The following is a 24,894-nucleotide window of genomic DNA, read 5'->3' as shown; positions in this document are numbered from 1 at the left end:
ATACAGTCAAAATATGTTATAACGAAGGGACGAATATGTGTAATATTTAGTCGTAAAAACCGATAGTCGTAACAGCCGATGACGTTGTTGTTTACAGTAGTATTCAGCCGGGACTTTTGATTTTGGTTAATATAACCGATATTTTGTTCTAAACGATGTCGAATAAAAAGGTATACAATTAGGACTGTATACATTTTTTTATTAATAATCTTTATAAAGCTCGACGTCTAGCCGTATTAGTTATCAATAATATGTAGTATGTCAAATAAAAAAAATATATACCTAATCAAAAAAATAATAATATCATAAACTTCAAAAATGTCTATTAACAGTATTTCATATCTTAATATATATATTTCTTGTGTGCGTGTGTATGTGACTGAACTCCTCCTAAACGACTGGACCGATTTAGACGAATTTTTTTGTGTGGGGGATCTGGGAATGGTTTAGATTCACAATTTTGTCCGCTGGACAATGTTTTTTTAATTAATTTCCAATTTATTAGTTGTTGTTGATTTTGGAATGTTTTACATTGGATCCATCGCAGTGTCAAATTTTAAATAATATTCGAATTTTAATTTTAGTCTGTCCCGAAATTTAAAAAAAGTTTTGTTATCATTGTGTTATATCGTGTGTGACCATGTGCTGGATCGTTAGATATTGTCATAACATTTGAATAATAATTTTCATCAAAATGGCTTATTAAAAATTGAAATTTTGAAATTAAAGACGTGTAGACAGGACAACGTCTGTCGGATCCGCTAGTATCATATAAATATTGAAGTATAGTAAAAAACTTATCTTTCTTTGTTTTATGAATTTTGTCATTGCCTGGAGCAATGATTATCTTGAGCAAATCTGAATGAATTAGTTTCTCTGGTCATATTTTAGATAATGTCACAGTTTATGGACACGTTAAATAATTTTCCACTCAAAGGCTTCGATAGGAGACTAGAGTCTGTTTAGCACTTAGCTAGTTCCGATGTAATTTATGTGCTTAAGATTAGATTGAGTTTGCATTAAGCTTGTGTATACTAATATCCTATATAGTTAAGTAGTTGATTAATGTGATATTATAGCCATTTAAAGGTATAATATCCGAAAAGGCTGAAGAAAGGTTTTTGAAAAAGATCTGAGTGACAGATGTTTCGATAAATTCTAGTCGAATATAGGATAATGTAAAAAGAGATCGTTTTTAGTAAAAGACTAGGTTATGGATTTTATCAGTAATGTAATTATAATACTGTCAAAACCGTTTACGACCACATCGTTTAGAACAACATACCGGTTATATTGACCAAAATCAAAGAGCCCAACTGAATTCTGTCGTTCTTCCGACCAAATATGATTAGTCCCTTTGATGTATAAGATGAATGAGATATTTTGACTGCACTAATAATACGATATTTACATCACAATAAAACAGGAGATGAAAACAAAATTAATTAAAGGAAGTCATACAACTTAAGTAGTCTTACTGAAAGTTTCTTCTAGACAACCCAATTATAAATATAAACAATAAAAATTATACATGTTATATGTAATAATAAATTAAATTAATAAAAATTTTTTTAACAATTTAATATTTTATTTTTGTCCTGACATTAGACCACTCTCAGGGTAATAATAAATGAAAAAAAAAACTATTTGTTTCATCTGATAGCTATGACCTGATTGATTGCATTTGATCGCCATTGGGAGTTGACCAATCACATGACAATCTTGAAATTCGTTTCATCACGTGTATGTAGTGTATTATTCAATGCAATCGCATTGAAATTAAATTTTATGTTATCAATATAATTGTTTTTGATTCTAAGTGCCTGTTTCACAATGTATGGATAAAGTGCCAAATAGCTATGCAACACATAAATTATTCGAAAGATAGACAGTCACACAGTATGACAGTCGTGAAACGCAAAAATACTGTTTATCCTACAAATAAGTAATAAATAGCTTATTTGGAACTTATCCGGACATTGTGAAACAGACCCTTAGTCGACATGTGTCAGGCACGAAAGTCATATACCTATATATATATATATATATATATATATATATATATATAAAGACAAATAAATAACAAAACAGAAGCAGTCTGAGGCTTTACAAAGGCTTGTATCGCCACTGAATTATTATTTACAAAATAGCCCAAGCTACAGTTATCTTGACGATATCGTTTTTAACAATATATCAATTTTATGTTCATGAAAACTTACTTATTTTGTTGCATGCAATTTGAAAGCTCATTAAATTTATTAATTAATCATTAAACAACCCTCATAGTTTACAGATATCTTTAAATAATTCGTGCGCGCGAGATAAGCTCCTTCGACGAATTGTCCATGTGTGTTTGATTTTAAATTTAAATTTTAAATGACGATATTCTACGAAAAACACACCTACAGACTATATTATCTTCAGTTAAATCGTATTTTTAGTATCTCAGTAGTTTATTTATTCCTTTTCTATTTATTTACCCACTGCCTTGATTTTAATATGTTTAAAAATTTATCAGATTACACGAACGATAATAATCCTGATCTGCTGAGGAAGGTCTAAAAACACCAACTTTATAAATGGGTACAAAATAACGATTCTTTTTGTTAGAAGTTAATTTTAATTAAAACTTTTAGCGCAGTTGTTAGAAACAAGGGTAATTTTTTTGATACAAATTGTAATTAGTGGAATTATACAGATGTTTTTAGTTCAGTTCAGAAAGTATTAATAATAAAAAAAATACTTTTTTTGCTTATAGCTGTTAGGTAATGCTGTTACTCAAGCAGGGATTATGTGGGACTCTAACTTAATTTACAACTATACCTACTAAAACCTTACAGATTGTAGTAGGTAGGGTTGTACAGTACAGATTGTAGTAGTTGCGCTGCAACTCTTACAGATGTGTTTGGCTTGCCAATGGTGAAACAATCTTATCGTAATAGGTGACCCTAAATCAACAAAACTGCACACACAAAATAAATCACAAACATATTGAATTACATATCGGATACGATATATGACCGATCAGGCTGATTTTCAATGCTGGGTGCCCTGTGCCCCACTTGGGGGACATAGGACATTGTCGAGTAAGTCGTAGGCACTAATAAAAAATATAACTTGTGTCAGTTCACTTAAAAATGTTCGTAGAGGCAAGAAGAACTGGGAAGAATCTATACACCACCATTTTTGATTGCCAAGTTATGAGTTAAACAAATTCTTTGTATGGTTGACCTTTTAATTTATTAGTTATACAAAATTAACAATGTTTTTTTATAAAATGTGTCTGTTGTGAATAATATATTATTTTAATATAAGTGTAATTAAAGGAAATTTACAAATTCATTGATTTTATAATCATTTTTAACATCTAACAACTCTTGTTAATATTTTTCTACTAATCTTGATGACGTCCATGTTAGCCAAAACTAACAAGTTTTTCTGATGTCGTGAATCAACAGTTGCTAAATTCACACATATGTTAATCTCTTACATCATTGTTATAATGATTTATGATGACGGAATAACTGCTGAGAATTTAAAAACATTAGAGACTACATTTTGTTTGGTTTCGTTGAAAAGATTTAATATTTTTAGTTTCTGAATAAAGTTTCTTAAATTTTTGTACTTATTATCTTTTTTATATACTGGGTGGATGGTTTGTTTATGTTTTTCATTGCTACGCTTGCCTTTCCTATAAAATTAAATTTGTGATGTAATTTTTTCTTGTATGATGAAGTGTGAAAATCAAATGTCATTCTCTCACTGCAGACCTTATATATCTTGAGTTATTCTACCAGGTGTCTCTACACAGGATATATAGTGCATTTGTGTGTAAGACATAAAAGCATTCTGTATTCAGGGTGTCCGACATGACCGAAGCAGGCCCACAGCTTAAGCTTTACGTAGTTGGGTTCATTCAACTCATGCCTATAAATTAAAAAAAAATTAAAAGGCTCAATACAACATTTTTCGGTCTGGGCCTCAGATTTCAGTATCTGTTTCATGATCACTGCCTCTTGTGCCTGATACTCACCGTCGACTCTTTGGGTCTAAGGCAAGTCGGTTTCTTCACCGTTTGAGCAAACTTAAATGCGCAAATAGAAAGTCTATTGTTGCACAGCCGGTGATCGAACCTACGACCTCAGGGTCGAGAGTCGTCGAGCCACGGCGATACATTTACCTAGTTAGATACAGTATTTTTTGAGCTTTTTATTATATTTTCAAGCTAAAAAACTTACAGCTCTTAGTGACGTGAAAGCAACATATAAATGTTTCACAAAGACAAATTTAACTTTAGTCACGACACGCTAAGTTACTCATTAAAATACCTTTTAAATCCAAAATGTACTTTATTTTCAGGTAAGCAGTTGAATGCCAGCGCCCCGTAAGTTATATCGCCTGTAATTATTCGTCAGGCATTTCTGCGTCGCTGTAATTTGCCTGGTTTTAAGGCACGAGTGTATTTTTAGTTTATATATTCTATTTATCGGACTACATTTTTGCATTGCGGTTGAATTGTATTTTTTTATAGAAAGGGCAAACGGGCAGGAGGCTCACCTGATGTATTTTATTCGGGACTAGTTTATAATTATATTTTTAATTTCTTGATAACGCCGTACTTGTCTAAGAATGTGTAGCGTATCGTAGATACGCACTAAAATGTACATACTATATGGTGTAGTATTTTCTATACGATTTTGATGTATGTGGCAATATAAATACAGGACACTTAGAAAAGAAGAAAACAGACGTCACTCAGAACAGACTTCTAAGATGAGTGAGCATGTATTTTTTCCTATGAGCCTTTCTATAAGAAAATAAATTAATTACCGTTGTTTGTGAAGAAATATATCAATTTAACAAAGATAAAAATGGGTTGTGATTTATAAAAATATAGAACATCCCATAAATGTATCAATTGTCTGGCTTTTCTTTCAAAATATAATTTAATTGCTGATACAAAGTAATGTATTATCTCTAGATGCTTTTTGGGTAGGATTCTTAAGAGACCTAGCGCGAACGAGTCTGTATATTACAAAATTTATTATTTACAAAATTTATTTACAAAATTTCTAAATTTTTGACACAAGATGTTTGCATATATTTGTTAGGATTATCATCAGATATGTATGTATGTCCCGGTGATTGGGTTTTAAATAAAATATGTCCAGAATACAACCAAACTTTGATTAGCAATAAAGCTTTAAAAATATGAGAATAAAAGCCAACAAATGCCCGCGATGTAAGATCACACCGAACGGACGTACTTCTCTTGATGGGAACTGCTTTAAAAGACAATAATAGTGTATCAGGGTACATAGTCTCGTTTCTTTCTGTCTCTCACTCTCTCCCGTTGGCAATCATTCAATGAAGCGGTAATAGTTTGTAATATAATGCGCTAAATAACTTTAAAAGAATTTCAAAACACACAAATCAAGTATTGGCAAAACTGCCAAAGTAGCCAAGTTTAAAACTTAAAGTCAAGAAATTGAGAAAACTGACACAGAGTTGCGTCCGCAGATTGCGGGAAGTTTTAGACTTAGTTTCGTAGTAAATTGAGCTTTAGGCATTAACGTGTTTGACTTTCTCGATGATTTGTTAAGTTGAGAATTAATTCACTGAAAGTTTGTGTGGTTAGTTATAGTTTATATTAACTGTAATTGATCACGTTATATATAAAACAATTTTAAGGTTATAATGTTATATAGTCGCACACTCGCTCACACACAAATACACAGCACATGCGCACATACACATACAAACACGCATGCATAGAATATGTTCATAGCTATTCTTTTTAGAATTTGTATAGATAAGGGAAGTAGCGAGTCAACTCCAACACAAGTGTCTCTTGACTACTTACGGGGGTTGTCTCATACTTATTTATTAATGTAAACATTTGAGAAACAATAAAAAAGTATATTTATTGGAGTAGGCAATTCTTCACATTAGGTACTCAACAACTAAAATATCTAACTATAGTGTACAAATTTCATTTTCAATTGTTGTCTATTAAATTAAGAGATTTTTTCTTACAATAAATTTCAATAAAGACTGGCTAATAAGTAATATTATGTTGAATTAATTTTCTACAATACTAGTGAATAACTTAAACTGGTAATTCTCATTAACAGTGTTCTACGAGAATAATGTTTTGACAATATGTTCGTGTGTCAGAATACCGCGCTTCCACTTACATTCACTACACTTGGTTTATTAACTGAAAAGATTCAATTCTCTTTAGGCGTCTTATTCCTGTCGTGTTAAGAAGTTAAATGTTCAATATTTTCAGGCTACACCTGAGGGAGCTAAGGCAAACCGTTTTGCCGTATTTAGGACTCTATCCACAATAGTACGATCCTTGTGGATACTTTCCACTGTGTATTGACAATGTCCCTAAGACCCTTGTTCTGAAATCGTTGTAGTGTAATAGATAATTTAAATTAATTTAATTAGTAACTCTTAATCAAACAAGTGTGATTTGCGAATGACTTTCATCTTATCTATCATTTACTGTATTGTGAGTGATAATGACAACACATACCTTGGAGTCTATTAGTACATCAGTCAGGTTAAATAAATAATCGAATATAATGCAGGTACAATTTTCGTGGCAATTTCATACATTTCTAAGAATTAATCGAAATCGGCCGTAAATTCTAGTAAAAAAGTGACAAGTATCAGCGCCTGCAGAAAAATTCGATGAAAACCACATTAATATAATCTAACTAATGTTATTATACGCTTCAGAAAATTTCATTAACCCAGGCTTGAGGTAATGTATTATTTTCTGAAACGACTACTAAGGAACAATTATTTAATTGGAATTATATAATAGGGCTATGGCCGATCTAGACTTTGGTCGTGTGCTAAAAACGGAAGTGTAATCTACTAAAACTCTAATAAAGATGACGTTTTACGCAAACTCAATCAAACATTTTTAAAATTAATTATGTTTTTATTTTAAGAAATTAAATGGATAGGATACAGCACGAATATTTATGTGTAAATGAAATATTCGCGAGACACGACTGCTAAATGCTGATCAAGCACATATAAGAGAGGATGAATACTGTGATTTGTAAAAAAATAATAAATAAATCAGTGGCGCTACAACCTCTTAAGGTCCTGGCCTCAGATTTCTGAATCTGTTTCATGATCATTTTTAAATCTAATAGGCAAGAAGGTGATCAGCCTCCAGTGTGTCTAAGACATGTCGGTTTCCTCACGATGTTTTCCTTCACCGTTCGAGCAAATGTTAAATGCGCACATAGACAGAAAATCCACTGGTGCACAGCCCGGGATCAAACCTACGACCTCAGATATGAGAGTCGCTCGCTGAAGCCAACACTGCTCTCGTGAGGATTTATATCTGATTTTTTTCTGGATTTTTGAAGTTGTTTATCGTATTTTTTTTAATTCTAAGGCTACTTTAAACGCTCTTTGTAGTGGAAATCGTAGCATGTTCTATGTAAGTAAATTATGTAATACATTTGTCGCATTGGCCCTGAAACGTTGCGTGCTTTAGCACGACCTAAAATTTATTTAGAGTAGGCTACGTACTTACGGTTACGGTTAGAATAAACTTTATTTCTCATATGAATTAGAAAAAATTCGCTTACTGAGAAAACATTACAAGACTAAATAATTATTACTAGAACGCACAGAAAAACCACGATCTTGTCCCACATCTGCATCAAGATTGCACTTCCAAAGGTACCTATACAAAAATTCACAAAACAAATACAGCAACAAAAATGCAGACAGTAGACACAACAAACTCGAAGCGGTCAACCAAGCAACAACATAGGTATTGGATCTAAATAATATTCCAAAATTTGTGTATTAGGTTTATTTGATATACGAGGATTTATTAAGCAGTAAGCCAGCGATGTTTTATTTCTTCGATGGGGTTCAATGAAATGATACAGTGATTAATCATTTTGAGGAAATCGGCGTCTTTGACCCGTGACTCTGTGTGTTTAACTTAAAAAGGGTATAAAATTGTGAGTGCCCAAACTCTCAGAAATTATACATAAAACGTTACATTAGATTGTTATTTAATGTCTTAGAAATGTAGACCTTCACATATTTTTCATTTAATGAACAACCCTTTCATATATAAGTGTTTGTATTTTATTTTAAAAGGGAATTTATAGACTTATTTTTAATTACATTTTACATAGCATAGAAGCATACTAAAAAGTTATTAACGATTTGATTCCTGGCGCATAATTATTATGTTTGAAAAGTATCTCCTAATGGTCACTCTATTATATTGTATTAGAGTGACCACGGGTTCCCCTGAACACGGGTTTTACCTAGTCGAAGTTGCGAGGCGTTTTCATAATATAGTATTATTTTCACAAGTGCACTGCACTTAGCATAAGTTCCTTGGAGACGCCTCGGTATTATATCATAATTAAGTAGAGCTTTTCCAGTATAAGGTTTCACCTCACTGCATAGTTTGACTTTGATAAATAGCTGTTGCATAAGACTATTTTATTGGTGTCCACTAGTTTTATATTAACACATATCGGTCTCATACACAGCTTGTACCAAAAACTTACGTCTCTTTTGATCACAGCGTAAATACAAATTGATAGAAAGGGACGAAAATGTTCATATTAATACTATAATACTGAGTTAGTTTTTTGCGAATATGATGAGTTTTTTAACTACCTTTTAAATCGTTGCTTTTTTTAAAGGCTGCCAACGCACTCGTGTTTCTCAGCATTAAGTGTCCATGGGTGTCGTATCACTTAACTATTGTTAAGCAAGCTGACATTTTTTGAAATATTTATTTACTGCATAGACATATTTGCGACTTGTACATTACAATAACTTACAATTATTTCACCCTGACTAATTATAGAGCTAAAAAGCGAATAGAACGAACTATGACTCCCGTATATCAAAATATAATTTTGACGTAGGGTGGGTAATCAGACTAAGTGCCAAACCTCGTTTCTGTAAACGTTAAAAGTTAAAAGCATACGCGTATACCCTAAGCCTTTAACTGTTATACTAGGTGTTATATTAAAAATGTAAAATATATGTCATAAGAAAACACTATGTCTTTTGTTTCATTAGAATGGCAACATATTTTTAAACGATCGTTCTGTTGCTTTGATCGACGCTTGCGTCGCACGTGGGCACAGACTTTTTTAAAAATAAAATGCGAATCTGCGACATACACAATCTTCAACTTAATATATGGAAATCCATATGGAGAAGTCACACCCTTCGTTATCTGAACGATTCGTAATTACATACGCGAATTACGAGACGTTTTTTGTACAGGTAAAAACGGGCTAATACTTACTTATTAGATCGCAAACCGCAAAATAAGCCTATGAAAAACGTTTCAGAACTGTTACTTCCTATATTACGTATTATGTTACGTAATACTCTTTTAGTGGCGATAGCCCGCCACATTTCCCATAAAAATATTATTACACCTCGCATTCTCTTTGTACGTACATGTTTTATTCATAGTACCTATATTAAATATGCATTTATTTTGGAAGTGCAATCTTGATGCAGATGTGGGACAAGATCGTGGTTTTGTATGGAATACGTAATTCAATATAGGGTTACGTACTACAATATACACTTTTCACTTTGGTTAATGAATTTTATATGTTTTAAAATATTTTATATTTGAATGTGATGCAAATGTATCGTGATACTTCCGATTTCGCACGCTTGCATTAGTGTCTTAGTTAAGAGTAGCTTTTTTGTGCATATTTTAATAAAATAGAAAGCTTTTACATGTTCGCGTTGTTTTTATACATTGACATGAAAATATACTATCATAATACATATTAGTTTATTTTAGACTAAAATACCTAGTTTAGAAGTTGCTGTTAGTAAATAATTAGCGTTTATGTTTTAAACTAAACCGTTGCGATCTGTGTCAAGTATGATTTCACCACGCTATTGTATTTGTGTGTGTATGTAATAAATATATAACCTCACCAGCATCCTAACGGGTATACAATTATAGTAAATTCTATTTTAAAAGAGAAAGTGTGGAGTTTCTTGCCCATTCTCCACACGAAACTGCCTTTCTGAAGGGGCAAAATGTTTTAAACTTTTAAAAGTACCATTTCAAGTGGTCTAATTGAAATAATGACTTTGGCAGCAAGTACTATGAATCTTGTGTTGTAAATCCCTAAGGGATAGATTGTGATAGATTACCATATAATATTTATTTATTTGTACTTTATTACCTTATTCAAAAACATTATTATTATTATTAATAGCCTTTTTTTCGGACATATCTTTATTATTATTATTTTTTTTTTCGTAGATTGTCTTTTTCTTCCACTTTTGGCACTTCCACCGTTTTCCAGGTGGCAAAGGCCTCCTCCAATCTTCTCCATTCTGGCCTTTCTACGGCCACTCTACCCCATGTTCTTCCCGCGACTTGTCTGTCGTCGTCAAAAAAAAAATGATATCTAGATTGATGTATGGATGACACTATCAGTGTTTGCATATTTGTTTAGTAATTACGAAGCTAATATTACTTCTACAGTTTAATTGTGTTTTAGGGAAGTCATGAGCACATAGTTGATATATAGTTGGACTAACTGCTGTAGTTTTGTGAGTTATGGAAATTTCGGAAACGTAGACTATGTACGAGAAACGTATATATGTGAAACTAGCTAGAGCAGATGCTTTTAGTTATGTAAATAATTGCATACAGTGTCGGTTATATACCTCATCTGCATACATATTAAGTTGTAAAGATCAGTCTTGATAAATAATTTTAAACTGTATTTATGTTTGCATAGTTTTTATATATTAATTGTTTTAAGGGTAAATTTATTTTATTATTTAAATAAGATTTATATCGCTTATAGGAGTAGTTTCGTATATCTGGAAATTGTCAGCCCTATAGCAAGTTAATTTGCAATACTCGATTGTGGTATTACTTCGGCCCTTGGTCACTATATCGATGAATGCGGTTCCAATTACTGCAATCGGTTTTGTAATTATTAAATTAATGTATCTGCATTTGTTTGTTTGGTTTTGGATTTATTTAAACGTAGGCTTATATTCAGTAGGTAGGTACTTGCGGCCTGTCCCCACTTCGTACGGACACTTAATATTTTTTTTATAGATATATTCTTTAGAGAATTTTTTGTTCTAACAGTTTTCGCAGCGTATGCCTTGAAATATATTTTATACGCATTCTTTTACACATTGGGTAACATTGTTCTAGTTTCAGTAGGGTACCTTATTTTTTCTTGGAATTAAAATAGTATAATAATATATAAATATTAATTGGTACGAATTATCTAACATAGTATATATTTTAAAAGGTGATCTCAGCTTCTGATTGCATAGTATTTTTTTATTTTCTTTGCTATTCTATACAAAAATTTATCTGTAATCAGATCTTAATTATCAAACCGTTAAATTGTTTTTAGGTAAGAGTGTAACCCTAACACAGAAATGATACTATATTTGGGAGTTAATTATTATTCTGAATAAGCATTTCAATGAATGATGTCATCGCTCCATGTTTCGAAAACAATTACCTTTTCTGTATTAATTGTGTATTGTTACGCAATCTAGGTACAAGCTTTTGGTTATATTACATTTACTTATACACAATATTATTGCAAATAGCAATTATTATATAAGTAGTATATTAATAACAGTAAATAAAATAGTTATAGGTAAATAATATAGAAAATAAATAAAAAAAAGAAGATATTAATTTTAATTAGTTAAGTAAGCGTTAGGAGATGGGTCAATGTAAAAAGTTATATTTGTAGGAAATAAAAAGCTTTTTTATTTTATTTTATTTATACACAATATTCCCCTTTAAGATGCGGTAAGTAATTATTTGCAAAGTTTAATTGGTGATATACAGATTTACTTATATATTTGTACTAGCGCATCCGACAGATGTTGTCCTGCCATGATGTTTTGAGCGATTAGGATATTAAACAAAGCATTAAAGTACCAACTGCAGCGCCATCTGTCTGGATGATTTGGGAATTTTAATCCAAGGCTCTCACTTACAAAAAAAATCATTCAAATCAGTCTAGCATCAAAGAAGACACACGTAGATTAGAATTAGTAGAGTAGATTTTTTATAGCTTAGCATAGGATAGCTTACATCCTGTGCTAAGCTATCTTTAGGATCAAACTGCACTCGTTGTGCAAATTCGATTCAAATCGGTTCAGTAGTTTAGGAGTCTATATCAGACAAACAAAGTGATGTCTCACGTTATCTTTGTACCTATATTTAGAATTTTTCACATGTTTTTTTTTTGAACATAGGGTTCATACAAAAACGGAATAAATTAAAAAATAATCATCGGTATCTTTGTGCTATAATTGTTATTTCCTCTTGATGTAGAAATGTTATATAGGTAAAATTAAAATATGGCGCACGGTTCTATTATTTTATTTCCTTACTATAGGTTGTTTGCACATACAAAACTTGTTAGTGATGTAACAACGCTTTTCCTAATGCCAAACCCTTGGCTACACCGTCAAGGAAAGCATTCCCCCCTGAAGGCCTGGCTGATCCTTCCCAATTTTGTCCACCGACCAGACCATTTCCAAGTGCGTTTGCTGCACCAGCAGGTCCATTTCCGATAATATTAGCTCCAGCGTTAGCAGTAGCGACTCCATTTCCAGCGCTAGCCTCAGCATTGGCTCCTAAAGCAGCTCCATTACCAATTGCGCTGGCACTAGCTGTAGCAGCATTTGCACCCAAAGCAGCAGGTCCTGTAGCTATTCCATTGCCAATTGCATTTGCATCTGCGACGGCAGCGTCGGTCCCTAATGCAGCACCAGTGGCGATTCCATTGCCGATGGCATTACCTCCCCTGTAAGCAGTGTTAGCTCCTAAACCGGCGCCTGTGCCTAGGCCATTTCCAATAGCGTTTGCACCTTGCGCACCAGCATTAGCGCCTAATGCAGCACCAGTGGCGATTCCATTGCCGATGGCATTAGCTCTCCTGTTAGCAGCGTTAGCCCCCAAAGCAGCACCTGTAGCTATTCCATTTCCATATGCATTTGCACCTGCGGCAGCAGCGTTGGCTCCCAAAGCAGCATCAGTGGCGATTCCATTGCCGATAGAATTGGCTACAGAGTTAGCACCTAGGCCATTATTGACGCCAATTTTGTCAGCTTCCCGCATTAAGGGTACGTCATATCCTATTCCTAATCCATTTCCTAGCCCTAATCCATTTCCTAGTCCTAATCCATTTCCTAATCCTAATCCATTTCCTAATCCTAATCCATTTCCTAGTGCGTTTCCTACTACTTGGCTTCCTTGTCCGGCGGCAGTCAAACTGTTCCCAGCTGATGATGCACCGTGATGTCCCTTGTTGAATTGGTTATGAGCTTGGGCTCCGACGTTGTGGAAATTTGATCCACCGACATTGTGGCTTCCCTCATCTTCACTTGTAGTGACCTGAAAGTTCAACAGTCACTTATAATAACTAATATCATTGTAGACGTATTTGTAACATATTTACTTCACAACCTGCTTTGTCATATAACATGTTAAAATTATACAAATTCATTATGGGAGTAATACCGTTTGGAACAATGATACTCATATCAATGAGAAGAGAAAACTTATTTAAATCCAAGAAGTTTGACATACCGAGGTTACTTTATTATGGTGCTGACCGACATTATGGAATCCACCACCGCCGACGTTGTGCGCTGATTGTCCAGAAGCACCGCCAGCACTGGATCCTTGATTTTGATTGGCAAAGTTTTGGGAGTCCAGATAGTTACTGCCCTGCTGAGCAGCCCCTCCTAAACCGCCCAAACCAATGTTACTGCTGCCTTGACCTGCTTCGGTCAAGCTATTACCTTGTGCAGCCGCACTGTTCTGGTTTTTATTGAACTGATTGTTTGCCTGGGCACCTTGATTGTGGAAGTTTGATCCTCCTATGTTATGACTTTCATCATTTTCAACGGATGTAACCTGTTAAAAAATATTATATAATTAAATTTATACTATTCTAAAATTGATCTGGAAACAATTAGTTCAATATCGTAAACATTCAAAAAAGATTTTTATTGTTATAAATTACCTTTGTAACTTTATTGTGATGCTTTCCAACGTCATGGAAATTGCTGCCTCCGACATTATGCGCTTCTGATCCAGCAGCACCATTAGCACCACCATTATAATTCTCACCGGCAAAATTTCCTGATTTAACAATGCCACTGCCCTGTTTGGCAGCACCCAAGCCCCCTCTATGACCCAGAAAGTTACCCAGAGCCGGTGGTCCTCTTATCCCATTATTCAGGACATGTCCGAGGGCATTAGCCAACGGATTTTTTATGGGTAGCCCAAACAGGGGACTAGCTTGAAGCGTTGCAACGCTGGCGAGAACCAATAGAACCTGCATTTACATATTATTAATTAACGTATGCAAAGGAAAAAAATAATAAATTAATACATTACTAAACAAAACTATAAAAAAACATGTTAAATTAAACAATACATTTACTTACGAATAACTTCATGTTGTGTCGATTCCGACGGCTGTTAGAATGCTTCCAATTGTATAGTTTAGGTTTTTATATTCAATTAATATTGTATTAGTCAATTATGGAAATATTAATTTGCAATTACTTCAAGAACAATTTAGTTAACGACCAGATCATAATGAAGTAGTTAATCGTTGCAAGGGGCTTTAACAGGTGCTATTTAAAATATTTCTGACTAATTAGGAATTAATGAGATGGTTACACAAGTTTATTGTTAAGGACATACATATTAATTGGTATGTGTATAATAATAATAAATCATCGCCGTCAAATTTTTGTGCCTAAGGCGAGCCAGGTTCCTCACGATGTTACGATGTTTTCGTTTACCGTTCGAGGGAAACATACAATTATTTAACTCTAGTTAGTGTATCTTCACATGTAGGCTTGCGTATTGAATTGCAATAAAATTGTCATTGTATTATTTAAGTCAATGTTCTTTCATTCGTTCGGTTTCAAAAATTTCCTGTACGACCGATTCCCCACGCTTTGCATCCAACGCCTCCACACTTCTTCGTCTTTCCGAACTGAACCATGGCCATTTTCTATGAAGCGGCTTTTGAAATACACAGTTCATTATGATTCTCTTCTTTACAAAGTCCGCTAGTCTGCCCACCTTCCTTTGCCAACCAACAAATTGTCTCTCTTAGTTCCCTGTTCTCTTCTAATCATGGGTTGAAATTATTCATCACAACCTTAAAATGTCTGAAATTCTTGGCTTATATCGTCATGCAATTTAGTAAGTCAACTTCTTCGTCAGAGCGTTCCGAGTTACCTGTATAACCTTGAGCAAAGTTGATACTTTTAGAACAAGGTCTAGCCTAAGTGGCCTACATCGGTAGAAACCGTCTGGTAGGTTTTCAGTTTATCCAATATATTCAAACAGAGGTCGTCTGTTATATAAATTAATCCCAAAGCTTTCCTTTGAATGGTGACTCGAGTGTCGTCGTGTTCGTTATCTTTATCTATGATTTTGTAAGCGTCGAAACGAGCATTGTGTACGGAACAATGAGGCAGATAAGGAGTTATCAAGTTAGGATTTGGGTAAGAGTCCTTAGATTGAATGGGAAAATTCACGATAAAGGTAGATTTATTGCTGGCATATGTTTATATTTGAAGAATTTTGTTTATAGATATTCTCTTTACGTAGACGTCAGTTTCAACGTAAAGTAAATCACGCTAACTCTGATTTTATCACTTTTAAAGTCAATGTTTAAATTAGGTTAATGTAATGGTATCTCGGTGTTCCAGATGTTCACGGGCGGTGGTAAGCACTTTTTGTTTATCTTTTAATACCAAATTATGTATATACATACAATTTAAAAGGTTTCCAGTTCGCCTGTTTTTTTTTTAAATTTTAATTACAATTCGTCATTTGAGATTTCAATAAAATTATTTGCATAAAATATGAAATAAAAATATTTAATAAATTCTCTCTACGAAATTTTAATTTTAATAGAAAATTTTTATTATAATATATTCCATATGACGATTCGCCCTTCTCGCTCTCTCTCCTAATCTGTCTCAATCGCTCTGTCCCTTTTCTTCGACAAAAACCCTGCACATTTTCGTGACGTTTCGTATTAATTTTACTCTCATGCACCTAAAGAAGTTTCACTTCAATAATATATGAACCATTATAATTCTTATCCCATAATTATTGTAATATAATGAAATAACATCAGATAAAAGTCATTCCATTCTTGTGGCGTTGGCGTTTTGAATAGTCCTTGACGGATTGTTGGGAGAGTTCGTAAGTTAATTACTTGTTTTCTTGGGGAAATAATGCTACTTGATGTTTTGTCTTTGAATTTTAAAAGATCCGAAAATTTAAAAATGAAACAAAGTCGGGCTTGTTTGCTTGGTAGCAGCGGACTTCATGGTTTGTGATTTGTTGTACTCCCGAATAGCAGAGTAACTGAAGCTAAAAAAAACTTCAATTCAAAATGTTTATGGGTAAATGTTAACACACGACATATATATTTTCATAAAACAAATTAGTATTAGTATAAAAATCTGTATATAATGTTTATTTTATGTATCTAGTTTCTTCCATCACAGCGTGAAAACAATTTGTTTGATACAGATGAATATATACCTGTTTGAATAAGGAAGATGGCTGAATTATATGTGTAGGAACTTCGTGAAATCAAACACGTTAAAAAATATACAAAAATATGTACTTTATTATTTATATACAGAATATTTTCTATAGACTTATCTATCCCGCTATTCCCACTCCCAATATGCGTCTAGCCAGATCATTTTCGACGCGAATCGCAGCAGGTAGCACACAGGCGTGGGTCTCAAGACCCTGAAATAAAATTTAAAAAGACAGTTTTGTATTAATTATATGTATAATTTGCTATTGAGAATACTGCTACACTTTTCGATCTCGAAAATTTTGAAAAAATTTTGCATTCTGCGGAGAATTCATTAACATAAAGGGTTTTTGTTTTTTTAAATATACTTTGTGTAATTACCATTTTTAATTATTTAATTCATATACATAATTATACATCTTAACCACCAATTTCAGATGTTTTTTTTTAACTGTAGTATAGTAAGTACTGTACTCATAGTTAAACGAAAAATATCGCGATTAATCGTGTCATTAATTTAATAATTTACATTACCATAATTAGAAGAAGGACGGCCATTATGGCAAACAAAAGTGTAATCTGAAAATAATATTAATATTATTTTTTTATACAAAACCGAATTTTAAGTGCCGCACTTATATTATTTTCGTACAAGTAACTTATATTGCATGTAAGATACTAAAATATAAAAATCCAATAAAGCAATACGCTTTATATACAAAAAGGTTAAACAAATGCTTAAATTGATATTTTTGATACTTTTTTTAAGCCTTAAAACACAAAACGAACGAATATTGAATTTATAAAAAAAAAACTAGTTATAATAAAATTATGTTTTACAAATTTATCGAAAAGATTAAAAAACTTACATAAGTCGACATATTGACAATGTTTGATAAGCGAAACAAAACTCGCGTAGTTTTAAGGTTCTTATATTATACTTGACTTATAAAGGCGAATTTATACAGATTAATTTAATTCTTTATTAAATTTTGCCAAGTGATTTATTAGGAAAATAAAAATTGTAATTTATATTGTTGTCCGTCAAAGAAGAAAAATATAGCCAGTACTATAGATCTTGTAGTATATCGTAATTAATCACGTGTAAAAATTAATTTTAATAGAGATATTTTTTTCTGCGGGTATTTGTAATCAGCCCTTAGTGCTATCATGTAGAGTGGCTCCCCATTGAAAGTATCTACTCATCTTCTGCCTTGAGCTACTGCCGGTCTTCTAGCTTTAGAATATGATGACGTTTTAGTCATCTCACATACTGTTATATGGCTAGTTGGCGAGCCAGTTCGTCCGGTCGACAGATTAACCGCTCTTTATATTTAGCTGCCAGTCTCCGGTATTCTTTTCTATTCGGGTACTTTTGATATATATAGATATATAATACAGGTATGTAGTTAATTTTTTCTGACAGGATGTATTGTGTGTAGATTTAAGTGATCACCTGCAAAACCAGGCTTACTAGTGCGTTGCCGGCCTTTAAGGTTTTTGAAGTAAAAAGTTATAACCTGCTGATGAGTGTCTAAAACAGCGCTCCGTCTTGGAACGCCGGATGTCAATGGATGGCATTTCATGGCTGGATGTCCTGATTGATCTGATATCTGATCTGTTCTAAGTAATAACAGTATAATGCCAGTTCCATGTACGTTGTATATTTTTGAAGGCTGTCCTAAACAAATAATGTTTCAGCAAATATAATATAACAAGGAAAATGTTTTAATAACATTGTTTCATTGTCTTTGTTATATCAAAGTCAGAGATTCGTAAATATCTTACATTTGTAAAAATTTACCTAAGTATATTGGGAATTAAATTTGTATGTTATTGTACTTCGAAAAATTACTTAGGGAATTGATAACTTGAAAATTTAAATAAAGTATTTATAATATCTATATTAAAATTTATGTGTAGTCAGGTTGAAGTGTCGTTTCCAATATTTTTGGTTTTTATAGCAATTGTTACAGGGATTTTATAGTATTTTAAAAATCTTCGGATCACTACATGCAGCTGAGATTCATCATCGGAACCCGAGGCAATTTGGCCTCTAAATCAGGTATTTTCGAACCTATGCAACTTAGGGTCCTTAAATAAAAGAGCGTTTATTGGACAAATTCTTAAAAGGCCGGCTACGCACTCGCGAGCCCTATGGCATTGAGAGTTTTCAGGGCGGTAGTATCACTTAACGTCAAGTGAGCCTCCTGCCCGTTTGCTAAAGTTCTATAAAAAAAATCTTGCAATCCACCAATTTTAATAAGGCGTTATGTATGCAGTTACCTTTATGTAGCAATTTCAATAAACATTACTAATATGAACCAGTCGTGATATCACGATGCAATAAACTTTATTTAAAGTAATAGGTAAGTGGTAATTCAGTGACATGTGCACTTTCGACGCGCAAAATACTCATACGAAAATCTGAGGTTTCCCAAGAGTTGTAATCAGATGATTTGTAATCATTATGTTTAAAATTAGTACATGGCTTTCTATGAAGACATTCCTCAAGTTCTTCCACTTGTCTCTCACCCTGGCCACCATTTTCCAATCCATCTTCGCTATGCGTTTATTCCATCTTTCCGTGATGACCTCTCTCTTACTTATTTACTTAAAACTACAACTACTCTACCATCTACTACTACATTTAACATATACAGCGCTAGCTATAGCACTAAAACCAGTCCAATCCAGCAGCTGAGGTGAGGTGTCAAGGCCGACAGCGAAATTCCATAAACAAAAAAATACTAAATATGTAAAATGACTAATGTATTCAATTGTGAAGTTGTGACTAGGCGTTTAGGCATAATTTAAATTTCGCCATAGATCGAGTTGACTTAAAATTTACTGTAAAAATTAAATATGAGCGTGTTCATCTAACGTGCACAGTTTTAAGATATCTAGCAAAAACGGTTATTCAGAAAAAATATTTAATTGTTAACTGTACTTTTAATTTGTTCATGTATGTGTGGTTATCATAGTTTTAGTTAACACACTAACTACTATTACTTATCCCATTTAATCACACCTTAAACACAATTTGATAGACAAAGACAAAAGAGTGCAATTTAATACGGATTTTGTTTTGTAAATAATATGAGTCATTGGCACTACAAAATATTTAGGTCTGAGCCTGTACCTGTTTCTTGATCATTTGTCGATCTCAGGCATTTTTGGGTCTCAGTCGATTTTCCAGTTATGTTTTTCTTCACCGTTCGATGTTAAATGTGCACATAGACTGAAAAGAAACTGGCACAGCCAGGCATGGAACCTATGACCTCAGGGATGCAAGTCGCACACTGTAGCCTTATTTAGCTAGTCTTCTTCTCATCTAATCTTTCTCACCACCATTGACATAAATGAATTGTTAAGGAAGGGGTTTTAAAAATAACTTAACCATGGGTTTAAAAAAGACATTTATTAACTGAAGTCTACCACATTCCAGTGTGTGTGTGTCCTCTATCGTAATCGTTGCCAGCCGCACTGGATCCCTTCTTGTAGTTGTTGAAGCTTCTACCAGACCCACCTCCTGTATTGAATGATTCAGAGCTGCCTATGTCATGGCCGCCGGAGTGTTCAGACTTTTCTATCTATAATTAAATACAAAGGTTCCTAAATCTTCCTTATTGGATTAAATTCTGAAACTAATACAGGAAACCCTTTTATAACGCGATTTCAGTCCCTCGTATAACACGGGTAGTACCCGTACCCTTATATAGTACCCGTCGGGTACTATATAACGCGGGGATGGCATACGTTATATTTCTGTACTGTGAAATTTATAATGATTTGTACGCAGTTCTTTTAATCATAATATAGCTTTTTTCTTAATACATGTAAATTAATCCACATTAACGAGAAAAGTTGAACGTGAATTCGTTCGTGACGCGTTATAAGGGGTCATTCAAGCGCGTAATAGAAAAATACTCCAATGCGGTTCCTATAATGAAGAATCAATCTAACGTGTTATATGAGGGATTGCTGTGTATTATTTAGTTTGACGATTAAAAAGTATATAGAAGTTAAATTTCTTAAATCTACAAGTAGCGCAAATTCAATTCACATCTCAATTTTTAATCGATGTTTTATATTGCCTGAGTTGCTCAGTGGTTAAGGATTAAAATGCTTCGATTCCCTGAGACAACAAAATAACTGTTTGTTGTCACTAATTAAACTACATAGTCTGTAAATATTAAAGCTTCTCTTAAGATTCGTTTAAATAAAAGGCATAGTAATCTTTCTAAGAAATAGGGTATTGATAGGCAGTTTCTTTAATCTTTTTGAGAAGTATTTTGTTAAAAATATCAAAGGGAAATTTTATTTTCAAAGCCAAACAACTTTAAGAGAGTCTTTATTCTTTTGTCCCTTTGAAGCCGTCAAAAGAGATTTTCCAAAAATCCCTCCATCATATTTACCATCATTTACCAATGTGTCGGTTAAACGAATATTTTTTCCCACAATCGACACTAGTTTAGTTGTGAAACATCTTCTTCATCTTCTATCGAATTCTTCTTCATCTTGTATGTTCGCAGAGTGAATACACAGTAGCGGTATTATGTAAATGATGTGTCTAATTTGTATGTACATCATTATATTTTTATTAAATGTTTCTCCACATTGTCGTATTGGCATAGGTTGTAAAGATAATGTGTGTATGTCTGAAATAAATAAATGAATAATCTTACCTTAGTAACTTTACTATGATGATGGCCCTTATTATGATGCTCCCGTGTTCCAGTGTTGTGGAAATGTTGCCCTTCTGCCCCACTCGCACCTTTATCATAATTCTTATTCCTAAAATTCCGACCCCTCATGTAACTTTTGTCCACGTTGGAACCACCCGGGTATGGAGAGTAACCCGGATACCCGGGTCCCGGATATGGATATCTACCTCTCCTTACTCCATAGCCTGGAGTCCCATAAATCCTGTAGGAGCTTATTTCAATCACAGCTGCACAGAGGATAACCGCTACAGCCTATTGGAAGATGTTGTTTTGATATTTAATGAAGTTTAGTGATGTTACAAGAAGATGACTTCTAAGATTGGCCCTTTTCCAGAATTACCAGTATTGTCTTAAAAAAAAGTGTTGTACGTCTCAAAGTGCCTTAAACGCACATTTTACATAGTTTAGGTCTACGACTCAGATTTGTGTATATTTTTCAAGTTCGAGAGACAAGTAGGTGATCAGTGCATATAGCACGCGATTGACTCGACTTTTTGGGTCTAAGACTTTCCTCATGTTTTCCTCCGCGGCACGAGCGGTGTTGAATGCAAACATAGACAGGCTATTGGTGCGCAACTATGGATTGAACCTACGACCTCACTCGCTGCTGCTTAGATAACATACTAGATCCTTATTCTTACTGAATTTAAAATATATGATGATAAACAGTCGACGTTAAGAGATATATTTCCGTTTATATCCAAATTAGTACTCGCGTAAAATATCCATAATACATAATTTATAATGAATATATATACAAAAAGGCTTTTTAAAATTACTTACCAGCTTCATTTTAACAACCAATCGAACGGCTGCACCTGAAGTGATCTAGATTGATCGTAAAATAATTTTATATAGTTGGCTCGTATCAAATAGTAATTAGATAATTAATTGATTTTTAAGATGAATGTTACATTTTATTAATGACATTTGTTCACTGGTATAGTTATATCCTTTAACGGTTTTTTTAATTTGTTGCATACGTGTGATATTATTCGAATGATATATTGAGTGTGTGTGTGTGTCCATAAATTTATCGCAAAAGAACTGTCACGAACGATCACAATGCCAGAAGGCCTTTTAAGAATCTGTTACGCCCTTTGAAGTGCCCTAGGTCGTATGGGTTCTGAAATACCTGCCGTCCATTGATACTAATACCGATAATGGCCTTTTAGGAAAAGTACGCCCTTTTTTCAAGAACTTACTTAAATTAACTTAAAATTTCAAAGGCTTGAATAATTACATCTACGATAAACAATATTCTTGTTTTTTTTTGTATTGGAAAACTGCTGTTGTAAATTTAAATTCTAAGTGTTCTTTGTGAGATATGTCTTGGTTTTTACGCAGTAGGTTTAAAATATATGTAAACGAATTCTAACAAGATTCTTTTGTTTCAGGTAAATTCCTCTTTGCAGCTAGAAATTTAAATAAGTAAGAACTTATGAAAGAACATTGTTTCGATGTCAGTAAGTTATCTATAGTTAACTTATATATAATTTCTTGGTTTTTGGTACTTAATTGTTTTATTTTTCGTATACTTAATATTGGATCAAATTAAGTAACACATAAAGGAGTGTAAAAATATTTCCTTCAAGTGTTCGGGCTGATTTACACGATATCGCGATAACACCTAACGCAGCAAACGACTACATACAACGAAAACAGTAAAATTTCATGAAATTTCAATCCAAATCAAGGAATAAGTTCAAATGGTGACTGCAATTTTCAACTGGCTACCTAAAAGGCCAAACATATTTTTTGTCAACACAAACATTTACACAACCCATTCAAAATTTACAAGCAATTGTTATTTACATTAGATAAACTCACTTGTAATAAAATAGTTTCATATATTCATAATCTAATTTAATAATCTTAGAAACACTAGACAGCAGGTAACACAGTTTTATATATCTTGAAGTCCCGTTCTGGCTCCCAAAGCTCCCAACGCCACCCCACCAAGAAGACCATTTACGCCGCCATTCAAAGCATATCCCAAACCATTTTGGGCCGCAGTCAGTCCAGCATTCATGGCACCAGCTCCATTTAAACCCATAGCAATAGTTGATTGTATGATATCATCTAATTCAGAGCCGAATCCATCTCCGATGTCTTCTAGAGGACCCAGACCTCCATCAAAAGCATCCAGGCCCATGCCCAACGGACCCATGGAAGGTAGAGCTTCTGACGCTATGACAAAAGCAACAAAGAGTACCTGAAAATAATTAGTTACTTTTATATTGTCTATGGTTGTCATGGTATTGACACATTTATATACAACTTCTTTAATGAATATAGACGCGATTTTTATGATCTGGTTTGGTTCGAAATTGTGGACTTGGAGACGCTGTCATATCAAGATAATCGAATGAGAGATTTAAGGCCGCAAATGCACCCGCAAAAATGTATGAACATGGACTGCAACGACGACCCTGTGTTGTTAATTTAAAAAAATCCATTGCTGAAGGAAAATATCAAGAGTATACCTTGCCTTAGACCGAAAAAGTCCTCGGCGTGTGTCAGGCACAGGAGGCTGATCACCTACTTGCCAATTAGATTGACAAAAGATCATTCTAATTGACAAATACAGATTTCTTAACTACATATATAGGTAAGCGTAAATAGATGGGATAATAATATTAAAAGACTTACAAAGACTTTCATGTTGTCTACACAACAACGTTCTTAATTAACCTGTTATCTGTTTTGTCTTTTATTTGATTAAAAATCAATCATAATTGGAACGTAATTAAATAATTAGTTTTAAATTAACGTGGAAAACCCAAATCAATGTTAATATAGGTATTATTAGTTATTTATTACTTTTCCAACAACTAATTTAATATTTAAAATTACAAAAAAACAGCTACAAGTAAGGGAGTTAATTATTACAAGGCCGTTTTTTTTTAAATTAAATTTCGCTGTTGGCTTAACTTAAAGGCTTCGGATAGCTCGGAGCTTGGGCTTTGAGTTTTTCGGCGTCTCCTGGGAGTCTTAGACCGCATTTTGGGCCTTCGCGTGATGGTCAATCGCCTGAAGGGCAAGACGGAAGCTTACTGGAAAGAGCGAAGTACGAAGTAAAGGTCTTCCCCAGTGAAGGTGATTTTTTACCCAAATCTGATTTTACTGAGCTGCGGGGGAGGTTTTTTTGCATGTTACTAGTGACCCGCCCCAGCTTCGCATGGGTGCAATGCTGATGAAAAGCAGGTTTTTATTATGTATTGTTATTTCCGTCGCTGGAAAGCTCCGATAATATACGCGACATATACCATATTATAGACATATACCAACACGGACTTTTCTGTAGACCTTTTCAATGTGTACAATACTTAGTACATTATTTTGATAAAACTCGTAGGGTTCAGCCTGCGTTTGCTATGTAAGCGGAAAAAATGTAATTATTTACGACATCACATTAGAAACCTCAAATATAATAGTACTTCTCCACTATTTAATGGATGTTATTATACATATAAACCTCCCCTTGAATCACTCTATCTATTAAAAAAACCGCATCAAAATCCGTT

The 24,894-nt window shown here is 33.4% G+C and overlaps 2 protein-coding genes and 2 long non-coding RNA genes across 4 annotated transcripts in view; 1 reads left to right on the top strand and 3 right to left on the bottom strand.

Annotated features, from left to right (window-relative positions):
- LOC110991615 (calsyntenin-1) overlaps positions 1 to 24,894 on the top strand; it is a 135,593-nt gene that overhangs the window by 48,605 nt on the left and 62,094 nt on the right. The window lies entirely within an intron of this gene.
- Positions 16,702 to 17,566, bottom strand: LOC123689970. Its single transcript, XR_006750817.1, has 3 exons — positions 17,510 to 17,566; positions 17,175 to 17,219; positions 16,702 to 16,852 (listed from the first exon to the last, which is right to left on the bottom strand). It is a non-coding gene; the product is annotated as an uncharacterized LOC123689970 (long non-coding RNA).
- Positions 20,047 to 22,195, bottom strand: LOC123689971. The gene is made up of 3 exons (XR_006750818.1): positions 22,151 to 22,195; positions 21,329 to 21,619; positions 20,047 to 20,233 (listed from the first exon to the last, which is right to left on the bottom strand). It is a non-coding gene; the product is annotated as an uncharacterized LOC123689971 (long non-coding RNA).
- LOC123689969 lies at positions 23,219 to 24,050 on the bottom strand. The gene is made up of 2 exons (XM_045632213.1): positions 24,020 to 24,050; positions 23,219 to 23,582 (listed from the first exon to the last, which is right to left on the bottom strand). The coding sequence occupies exons 1-2, from the start codon at positions 24,029 to 24,031 to the stop codon at positions 23,274 to 23,276; spliced, it is 321 nt and encodes a 106-aa protein (XP_045488169.1). The 5' UTR covers positions 24,032 to 24,050; the 3' UTR covers positions 23,219 to 23,273.

The sequence above is a fragment of the Pieris rapae genome, chromosome 18 (assembly GCF_905147795.1).
Source record: "Pieris rapae chromosome 18, ilPieRapa1.1, whole genome shotgun sequence".
Taxonomy (NCBI): Eukaryota; Metazoa; Arthropoda; class Insecta; order Lepidoptera; family Pieridae; genus Pieris; species Pieris rapae.
The sequence above is the reverse complement of the archived record's forward strand: the minus strand, read 5'-3'. Positions and strand labels throughout refer to the sequence as shown.